General features: G+C 43.4%; 1 protein-coding gene across 1 annotated transcript; it reads left to right on the plus strand.

The window, feature by feature from the left end:
- Positions 1–2,085: 2,085 nt before the first annotated feature.
- Positions 2,086–4,139, plus strand: KBTBD13 (kelch repeat and BTB domain containing 13). The gene has a single exon (XM_073568381.1). The coding sequence runs from the start codon at positions 2,144–2,146 to the stop codon at positions 3,521–3,523; it is 1,380 nt and encodes a 459-aa protein (XP_073424482.1). The 5' UTR covers positions 2,086–2,143; the 3' UTR covers positions 3,524–4,139.
- The last annotated feature ends 7,032 nt before the right edge of the window (positions 4,140–11,171 follow it).

An 11,171-nucleotide genomic window follows, 5' to 3' on the forward strand; every position in this document is an offset into this window, starting at 1 on the left:
TATTTAATAAATCTTGAAATAATAATAAGTTACACATTTGGATATGTGTAAAAAAGAATGTCCCTGTGCTGAGATAATCTTATAAATGTGCCCCTGCTGTGTACTGTGTAATTCCTATGTCTGACCGTGCAATTGTAAAGTGCGGAGGGCTGTAGTCATGGGCTAGAGTCTGTTGTGTTCCCACACCCTGATACCCTACAAATAAACGGTGTCCTGATTCTCCTGTGCTATGCGTGTGGTATGTAACAGTAACGTTTTGGTCCCAAGCCTCTTCTGTTTCCAGTTCTTCAACTTCAGGAACCGCCGCACATACATTAGGGGATATCAAATTTAGTTTATAATAAAGAAGTTTATGTAACTGTCCATTTTCATCATATAGAAACATGAAATATTGGGCACAAACTTTTCCATTTTTCCATTTTCAAAGTCCATAGCACAGCTCGTTCTGATGTCCGCTGTTCGCTCGCCCTGAGCTATCCCTTTCCTCTCTGGCATCTCTTACCCCTGAGATACTCCATCCGGCTCTGCAGCTTCCTTGAGTCCCATCCCAACTCCCTTATACGATTCCCCATCCGACTTTCTCTCCTTGGAAGTTACTGAGGCACGCTTCTCATTGCCTCAGTTGGACCATAGGCCCCGGACATTCCAGGAATGTCCACTCCAAGTTTATGGCTGACGTTCTCTTGCTGCAGAACAGCCTGTACTCCTTGTGCCCTCAGACTTCCAACTACTGCTTTCTCTCCATCTAATCACTTAATCTCACTGCACTAACCAGGAAGTGTTCCTCTTGTGAACTGGCCCTGCTCCTCCCATACTGGGGCTGTTCCTGAACACATTAACTGTTTCCATCCTAAACCTGTCTCCTGCCTGAACTAATGGTGCCTTATTGTGCCCACCACTGCACTATACCCAATCCTATCTTATAGCTAAATCTTAACCTATGTCCTATGTACTAATCTCATCCTTCCCCTATATCTATTACATTTATCAGAACACATTGAGTCATCTACCTTTTATAGCAATACATTAGCAGTGCACCTTGGTGCCTATAAGGTTCTATGCAATATAAAACATTTTTTTCATATACACTGGCTATAACAGTTTTTCCAATCAAGGGAGAAGCACATGATGGTCCCAGTCACCCTCTTACACAGGAACATGTTCTGAACATGTCACAGCTCCAGGCAAGGGGGGAAACAAAAGAGTATACAGACAGGACACCACAGGATCACAACTGATCCTTTCTTTGAGTTAAAAATATTTAAAAACAAGTGCAAATGCTGTCCTGTCTGTATACGCTTCCTCTGCCCAGGAGCTGTGGTATGACCAGACCATGTCCCTGTACGGTCAGACACAGCCATTACACGTAACACAGCAGAGGCACATTTATAAGATTATCTCAGCACAGGAACATTTTTTTAACATATCCAATTATGTAGCTTATTATTATAGGCTCAATTGATTAAAATGTACTTTATTCGTAGAATAACCCTTTTAGGGGTGAAACTTTTGTGCCTAAGAGTCTTTTTCAAAGTTGTCATCTCTGCTTTTGGGCCTCTTTTACATAAACACAATATATTTCCTAATAAAATGGTCACCTGTCGCTGCTATTATAAATTCCAATTCCAGCACAAAAAAACATTATGAACCCATAGCAAGGAATAAGTACATTCAATGAGGGATCTGATTAAAAAGTTATTTCCTTTTCCACTTTTTTCAATTAAGATCAAAAATATATTTTAGTAGACGGAAACATTTTACAAATTGTCTTCGGAAATACCCTTATTCTCTTGGGTGAAAACTGGAAAACAGATATACAGTGCCTTGAAAAGTATTCATACCCCATGAACTTTTCCACATTTTTTCACTGTATGAGAACAGATATGCTATAAAATAATGACCATTTTTAATGACTGCTGTATACATAGGACAAATCTTCTCTTGGAGGAAGCTGGCACTAGTAGCTGCCTTGTCAGAAGTAGCAGGAGGTCTGCTGCACTTGGCGCTTACCATCACATGAGCGAGGCTATCTTTAGCAAAAGGCATGTTAGCCCTTTCACAGCACAGATTATGTACAGACACCCGTTAGGAAGAGAAAGACGACACGACCCAAAGGCACCCATGCTTCTTATCATTTTTTATTATGACCAAGCTTCATGTTACTGTTGAAGGGACGGTGTTTGCCGCAGACAAGGAATTATTGGTGAAGCACAGTGACTATTTCCGCGCTCTTTTCCAGTCTGGAATGAGGGAGAGCTCCCAGGATGAAATCCAGTTACACAACTTAGGTGCAATGGGCTTCTTGATAACATTAAGGGTGCTGGACGGTGAGAGGCCTCTTTTGAGCTGTGATGAGATATTGGAATCTGTGGAGTGTGCGGCTTTTTTACAAGTTGAAATCCTAATGAAGCATTTGGTCAATCTGATTGACCCCGACAATTGTCTGGTAATGTATGAAGCTGCTGCCACCTATGGATTGCTAGACCTGTTCCATGAATCTGCCTTGTACATTCGAGATATTTATGAACTTTTGGAAAAAGACATACAGGCCTTGCCCAAAGACCTCATTGAATATATTGACTCTCTTATGCCCAGCACTTTTGTTGCAGTGGGTTCTCACACTCCCACCATAGCGTTCCTTGAGGATCCATCAAGGACAATGTGCTTCCTTAATGAGAGTGATAATCAATGGGTGAGTTTAGGATGCATCCCAGATAATGCCAGCACATTTTTGGCTGGGGTCACCACTCTAAACAATAAAGTTTTTATTGTAGGTGGAGCTCGAGGAGCCAACAAGCAAGTTGTAGAGAGAAGTTTCTGTTATGATCCAGAAAACCACACCTGGAGTGAGTTCTCCAGCCCACATCAGCTCCGCTATGAAGTGACACTTGTAGGACATGAAGGGTATTTATATGCCTTCGGAGGGGAGTACGAGAGGGTTCCTGTGGCTTATGTGGAGAAATATTCTTTATCTTCCCAGAATTGGACCTTTGGGAAGGAGTTACCCCAACCGATGGCAGGTCCTCCTGCTACAAAAGCCATGGGAAGAGTGTTCATCTCTCTCTGGAAGCCACAAGACACAACTATAATCTATGAATATGATACTGACAAAGATGATGTAATTCCTATTTCGTCTATAAAGAGACCACAGAGCTATGGTCATTGCATGGTGGGACACAGAGACAATCTGTACATCATGAGGAATGGCCCTTCTGATGACTTTCTACGCTGCACAATTGAGAACTTTAACCTCTGCACCCAGCAGTGGACAACGCTCTCCGGACAGTACGTTAACAGCAAAGGAGCCCTTTTTACAGCTGTTGTCCGCGGAGACACAGTTTTTACCCTGAATAGGATGATGACCTTGCAGTACAAGATAGACACCTGCAGCTGGAAGCCCATAAAAGAGAAGTCTGGATTTAATAAAGGAGGGACTATGCACACGTTCTTCCTGAGACTTCCCACAGAGATAAAGCTAATGGCCAGCAAATTATATAAAAATCCTCATCAGAGCTTCATATAATTCTTTATTTGTTGCCTTATCTTATTCCTCACATACTTTAATAGTTTATTCATTTAAATATTTCTTCATGCTTCTTGTAGTTATACAACATTAGAATTATGGGATGATTGTATAAATATAGCTCTGTTTAATATAGTGTTACTATGTAGATATCTTGCAATTTAATATCGTGCCATTATTTGTCTTCTCAACTCTGCAGAATTAATTGATCTTCATTTCTATATTTTGAAAGACTTAATTGAGAAACACATGTATGTAATATATTTGGCAATCAAGATTCCACGGCCATGCGTGACAGTCTATCCATCGTCTATGTCTCTCTATCATCCACCTATTTATCATATCACCCCCACACGAAGACTTAGTGCTGAAATTCACGTCAGGGCTGGCGCCATTCCAGCAGGTGAGGACCTCTGATGGGTTGGTGCACCATTATACTTTCCACTATTATTATTATTATCATTGATGTGTTTTCTCTACATTGCTTTTGAACTGTCCTGATAATACCCCAATGGGAATCACATGTACGTATATATGAGATCCTCTCCTGCTGTGCATGATGCCTTTTTACTGCTGTATCTATTGCCCCGACATTTAAGAGTAACTGTCGCTTTAATTTTTATGCAATAATAATGTCAAGCAAGTGATTTTAACAATATTTCAAATATACTTTACAAATTAAATCCAAAAGAAAATCTTTTAAAAACCTTCTCGAAGATGTTTAGCTATGCTGTTTCTCAAGCTTTCTAAGGCAGGAGGCGGAGCCTGCACAGGGTGGGGTGGAGCCTGCACACCATGCACGCTCCTGGCTGAATCCCATGCACTGACAGTGCATCAGCAGGGTACCTAAGTCATAAAGTGCTGCTCTGTTAGTTGTGGGCACACAGCTCCTCTGCCTGAGTTCTGGTTCCTGTGTGCTCAGTGATGTTAGCAGTTTTCTTCATTGTATAGCACTGACACACAGGACAATCAGCTAACAGGGCAGAAGGCACTCAGTGGCAGTGCACTCCTCCTCAGTGTTTACCTCACTGCTCCTTCTGCCTTGTCAGCTGGCTCCTGTGAGCTCAGTAACATCAGTGGTATGAAGACAGGTGCCTCCTATGTGCTCAGTGACATCGGCACTTCTCAGTGTTAATTTGTCAGCTGGTTCCTGTGTTTTCAGTGACATAGGCACTTCTCAGTATTAATTTGTCAGCTGCTGGCTCCTGTGCAGCCTGTGAGTGATGAAAATCCAGAAAATGTGCCTCGGGATGATCCATAGCACTGAGAAGTGCCGATGTCACTGAGCACACAGGAACCAGCTGACAGGCAGAGGAGCAGTGTGCATGGGATTCAGCCAGGATCTGTGCGCTGCGTTGGCTCGCTCTTAGGCCGGAGTCACACTAGACGTATAAAAAAATCGCTCCGTTTTTCACGGATGAGAATCGCACAAATGTTTCATGAACAGTGATCTGTATGTCATCCGTGTGCAATGCAAGGATACGATTTCCTTGCACCAAAGTATCCAAGTGACATCCATATGGCATCTGTACAGCGAGATTTTCTCACCGGCTTGCAAAATGGACATATAATGGGTCCATAGATTCAAATATTCGTGAAAATATATATACAGTCTATATATATGTATATATATATGTCAGTGAGACACATATATATACTGTATATTTATATTTCATACAGAGCTAGATAGCAGAATAAGTGAAAAATCAATTGTTGGCATCTGTAAAATCATTACAGAACCCGACAGGATATGAGACATGGTTTACATACAATACACCATTGCATATCCGTTATTTTTTTATATGTCCCTGACTAATAATGTTAGTATTGTGTGTGTGTTAAATTTTGGAGCTGTAGGTGTTAAATTAAAGGATTAATTAGCGGAAAAAAATGGTGTGGGCTCCCGCCCAATTTTCTCCACCAGAGCGGGCAAGCCAGTGACTGAGGGCAGATATTAATAGCCTAGAGAGTGACCATTGTTTTTGGCCCCCCCTGGCTAAAAAAAATCTGCTCCCAGCCATGGCAGAAAAGGCGCATCTGTAAGATGCGCCAATTCCTGCACTTACCCGCTCTCTTCCCATTGCTCTCTAGTGGGTGGCATATGGGGTAATAAGGGGTTAATGTCACCTTACTATTGTAAGGTGACATTAAGTCTGGTTAATAATGGAGAGGTGTCAATAAGACACCTATCCATTATTAATCCAATAGTATTAAAGGGGTTAATAAAACACACACATTAAGAAAAAAGACTTTTATTGAAATAAACACACATTTTTTCCATTTTTATTTCACTCCCAATCCATTCGAAGCCATCGTTCTCCTTTAAAATCTACAAAGCAGCATATGGGGGCATTTTCACACACTGTCAGTTTACCGCGGATCAGGCGGGGAGTCAGCGCTGCCTAAGAGACGTCAGCGGTAGTCACTGAGGCTGCACAGACTCCCCGCCTGACCTGAGGTGAACTCACCAGCGTGGGAATATGCTCAGAAACTTTCCCACGCTAATCAGTTCATCTCCGGTCAGGCGGGGAGACTGCGCAGGCAGCTTCTCAGTCATTCCTCCATGGTTTACAGCCAGGCCGGTCGCAATAGCACCGGTCCCGATTGTAAACTATTTAACCCCTTCAGATGGATTGCGGCATGGGACTTGACTGTACGGTGAACAGGTATGAGATATTGTTGCTTTTTTATTTTGGATTTTTTACAGGAGAACGATGGCTTCGAATGGATTTGGAGTTTAATAAAGATAGAAAAAATGTGTGTTTATTTCATTAAAAGTCTTTTTTCTTAATGTGTGTGTGTTTTTTTAACCCCTTTCATACTATTGGATTAATAATGGAGAGATGTCTTATTGACACCTCTCCATTATTAACCAAGCTTAATTTCACCTTACAATAGCAAGGTGACATTAACCCCTTATTACCCCATATGCCACCCGCTACAGGGCAATGGGAAGAGAGCTGGTAAGTGCCAGAATTGGCGCATATTACAGATGCGCCTTTTCTCGGGTGGCTGGGGGCCGATTTTTTTTAGCTGGGGGGGCCGAAAAACAATGTTCCCTCTCTTGGCTATTAATTTCTACCCTCAGTCACTGGCTTGCCCTCTCTGGCGGAGAAAATTGGGCGAGAGAGAGGGCGCCATTTCTTTCCATGAATTAATCCTTTAATTTAACACCTACAGCTCCAAAATTTAACCCCTTCACGACCTTTGACGCCACGTAGGCGTCATGACTTTAAAGCCCCCCTGCGGGTCGGGTGACCTAGGTCACTGAAAGGTCACCCGACCCGCAGATACAGGGGGCTTTGTTCTTAACCACAGGGGGCGTGGCTTCGCCCCCACGTGGCTACGATCACTCTGATTGGCTGTTTCACTTTTAACAGCCAATCAGAGCGATAGTAATGTTTCATCAATGAAAATTGATGAAATATTACAATCCAGCCAAGGCCGATGCTGCTGTAGCATCGGACATGGCTGGAGACACCGATTCCACCCCCCCACCAGCGATCGCCCCCCCGCAACTGAATGACAGCGGCGATCTGCCGCCGCTGTCATCATCTGCCCCCCTCCCATTCCCTCTGCTCCCCGCCAGCCTCCGATCCCCCCCTCACCCCCCCGGTACCTCCTGAGTCCCCCCATCCCTCCTGGTGTCCCTCGGGTCCGGATGATGGGCGCCGCCTTCTTGGAAAATGGTGGGCGCATGCGCAGTGCGCCCGCCCGAATCTGCCGGCTGCAGATTCCATTCTTTCATTTTGATCACTCTCACAGTGATCAAAATGAAAGAAAAAGTAAATAAACCCCCCGATTATCACCCCCATAGGTAGGCACAACTAATAAAATAAAAAAAATATTTTTATTTTTCCATTAGGGTTAGGGTTGAAAAGAGGGTTAGGGTTGGAAAGAGGGTTAGGGTTGGAAAGAGGGTTAGGGTTAGGGTTGGAAAGAGGGTTAGGGTTAGGATTGGAAAGAGGGTTAGGGTTGGAAAGAGGGTTAGGGTTGGAAAGAGGGTTAGGGTTGGAATTAGGGTTAAGGTGGAATTAGGGTTAGGGTTGGAATTAGGGTTAGGGTTGGAATTAGGGTTAGAATTAGGGTTAGGATTGGAATTAGGGTTAGCGTTGGAATTAGGGTTAGGCTTGTGGTTAGGGATGTGTTGAGGTTAGGGCTGTGGTTAGGGGTGTGTTGGGGTTAGGGTTGGAGTTAGAATTGTGGGGTTTCCACTGTTTAGGCACATCAGGGGGTCTCCAAACGCGACATGGTGCAACCATTGATTCCAGCCAATTTTGCGTTCAAAAAGTCAAACGGTGATCCCTCCCTTCCAAGCCCCGACGTGTGCCCAAACAGTGGTTTACCCCAACATATGGGGTATCAGCGTACTCAGGAAAAATTGCACAACAACTTTTGGGGACTAATTTCTCCTGTTACCCTTGGGAAAATAAAAAATTGGGGGCTAAAAAATTATTTTTGTGGAAAAAAATGATTTTTTCATTTTCACGTCTCTGCATTATAAACTTCTGTGAAGCACTTGGGGGTTCAAAGTGCTCACAACACATCTTACATACGTTCCTTGGAAGGTCTAGTTTCCAAAATGGGGTCACTTGTGGGGGGTTTCCACTGTTTAGGCACATCAGGGGCTCTGCAAACATAATGACGACCGCAGACTATTCCATCAAAGTCTGCATTTCAAAACATCACTACTTCCATTCCGAGCCCTGACGTGCCCAAACAATGGTTCCCCTCACATATGGGGTACCAGCGTACTCAGGACAAACTGGACAACAACTTTCGGGGTCCAATTTCTCCTGTTACCCTTGTGAAAATAAAAAATTGCGAGCTAAAAAATCATTTTTTGAGGAAAAAAAAATTATTTTTTATTTTCATGGCTCTGCTTTATCATCTTCTGTGAAGCACTTGGGGGTTCAATGTGCTCACCACACATCTAGGCAACTTCCTTATGGGGTCTAGTTTCCAAAATGGGGTCACTTGTGGGGGGTTTCCACAGTTTAGGTACATCAAGGGCTCTGCAAATGTAACATGATGCCCGCAGACCATGCCATCAAAGTCAGCATTTCAAAATGTCACTGCTTCCCTTCCGAGCCCTGACGTGTGCCCAAACAGTGGTTCCCCCCCACATATGGGGTACCAGCGTACTCAGGACAAACTGTACAACAACTTTTGGGGTCCAATTCATCCTGTTACTCTTGTGAAAAAAAATTGCGGGCTAAAAATCTTTTTTTTGAGGAAAAAAAATGATTTTTTATTTTCATGGCTCTGCGTTATAAACTTCTGTGAAGCACTTGGGGGTTCAAGGTGCTCACCACACATCTAGATAAGTTCCTTGGGGGGTCTAGTTTCCAAAATGAGGTCACATGCGGGGGGTTTCTACTGTTTAGGCACACAGGGGCTCTGCAAATGTAACATGACACCCTCAGACCATGCCATCAAAGTCAGCATTTCAAAATGTCACTACCTCCCTGCTGAGCCCCGACGTGTGCCCAAACAGTGGTCCCCCCCCACATATGGGGTACCAGTGTACTCAGGACTAACTGTACAACAACTTTTGGGGTCTAATTTATCCTGGTACCCCTGTGAAAATAAAAAATTGCGGACTAAAAATATTTTTTTTAAGAAAAAAAAAATATTTTTTATTTTCACGGCTCTGCGTTATAAACTTCTGTGAAGCACCTGGGGTTCAAAGTGCTCACTATGCATCTAGATAAGTTCCATAGGGGGTCTAGTTTCCATACTGGGGTCATTTGTGGGGGAGCTCCAAAGTTTAGGCACACAGGGACTCTCCAAACACGACATGGTGTCCGCTAACGATTGGAGCTAATTTTCATTTCAAAAAGTCAAATGGCACTCCTTCCCTTCTGAGCCCTGCCATGCGCCCAAACAGTGGTTCCCCCCCAGATATGGGGTACCAGCGTACTCAGGACAAACTGGACAACAACTTTTGTGGTCCAATTTCTCCTGTTACCCTTGTGAGAATAAAAAATAGCGTGCTAAAAAATCATTTTTGAGGAAAAAAAATGATTTTTTATTTTCACTGCTCTACGTTATAAACTTTTGTGAAGCACTTGGGGGTTCAAAGTGCTCCCTACACATCTAGATAAGTTCCTTAAGGGGTCTAGTTTCCAAAATGGTGTCACTTGTGGGGGAGCTCCAATGTTTAGATAAACAGGGGCTCTCCAAACGCGACATGGTGTCCGATAACGATTGGAGCTAATCTTCCATTCAAAAAGTCAAATGGTGCTCCTTCCCTTCCGGGCCCTGCCGTGCGCCCAAACAGTGGTTTATGACCACATATGAGGTATTGGTGTACTCAGGAGAAATTGTCCAACAAATTTTAGGATCCATTTTATCCTGTTGCCCACGTGAAAATGAAAAAACTGAGGCTAAAAGATAACTTTTGTGAAAAAAAAGTACTTTTTTTTTACGGATCAATTTGTGAAGCACCTGGGGGTTCAAAGTGATCACTATGCATCTAGATAAGTTTCTTGGGGGGTCTAGTTTCCAAAATGGGGTCACTTGTGGGGAAGCTTCAGTGTTTAGGCACACAGCGACTCTCCAAACGCGACATGGCAAGCGCTAAATATTCCAGCATATTTTCCATTCAAAAAGTCAAATGTGCTCCTTCCCTTCCGAGCCCTGCCATGTACCCAAACAGTGGTTTATGACCACATATGAGGTATCGGTGTACTCAGGAGAAATTGCCCAACAAATTTTAGGATCCATTTTATCCTGTAGCCCATGTGAAAATGAAAAAAATTAATGATAAAAGAAAATTTGTGTTGCAAAAAATAAAATGTCCATTTTTTCCTTCCACGTTGCTTTAGTTCCTGTGAAGCATCTGAAGGGTTAATAATCTCCTAGAATGTGGTTTTGAGCACCTTGAGGGGTGCAGTTTTTAGAATGGTGTCACTTTTGGGTATTTTCTGCCATATAGACCCCTCAAAGTGACTTCAAATGTGAGGTGATCCCTAAAAAAAATGGTTTTGTAAATATTGTTGTAAAAATGAGAAATCGCTTGTCAACTTTTAACCCTTATAACTTCCTAACAAAAAAAAATTGTTTCCAAAATTGTGCTGATGCAAAGTAGACATGTGGGAAATGTTATTTAGTAACTATTTTGTGCCACATAACTCTTTGGTTTAACAGAATAAAAATTCAAAATTTGAAAATTGCGAAATTTTCGCCAAATTTCTGATTTTTTCACAAATAAACGCAAAAATTATCGACCTAAGTTTACCACTAACATGAAGCCCAATATGTCACGAAAAAACAATCTCAGAATCGCTAAGATGCGTTGAAGCGTTCCAGAGTTATTACCTCATGAAGGGACACTGGTCAGAATTGCAAAAAATGGCCAGGTCCAGGGGCGTATCTAGGGAGGGGGCAACCGGGGCAAGTGCCCCGGGTGCAGCCGGCAGGGGGCGCAGTCCGGGCCGGAATGCAGCGGTCTGCAGTATCCTCCCTGGCGGCTGCGTTCTGCCGCCCCCTCGGCCTGAGAGTCGGCGGTTCTCTGTGTCAGCTGTCAAGCTGACAGCAGGTGCAGAGAAGGTGCGCGTGCCGGCTCCCAGGGAACAATTGTACTGACGTCTGTATAGACGCCAGTACAATTGCAGCACTGACCGCGCCGGGCCAGAGCGACGTC

This window comes from Dendrobates tinctorius, unplaced genomic scaffold, assembly GCF_039654945.1.
Source record: "Dendrobates tinctorius isolate UK_male_01 unplaced genomic scaffold, ASM3965494v1 ptg000022l, whole genome shotgun sequence".
Taxonomy (NCBI): domain Eukaryota; kingdom Metazoa; phylum Chordata; class Amphibia; order Anura; family Dendrobatidae; genus Dendrobates; species Dendrobates tinctorius.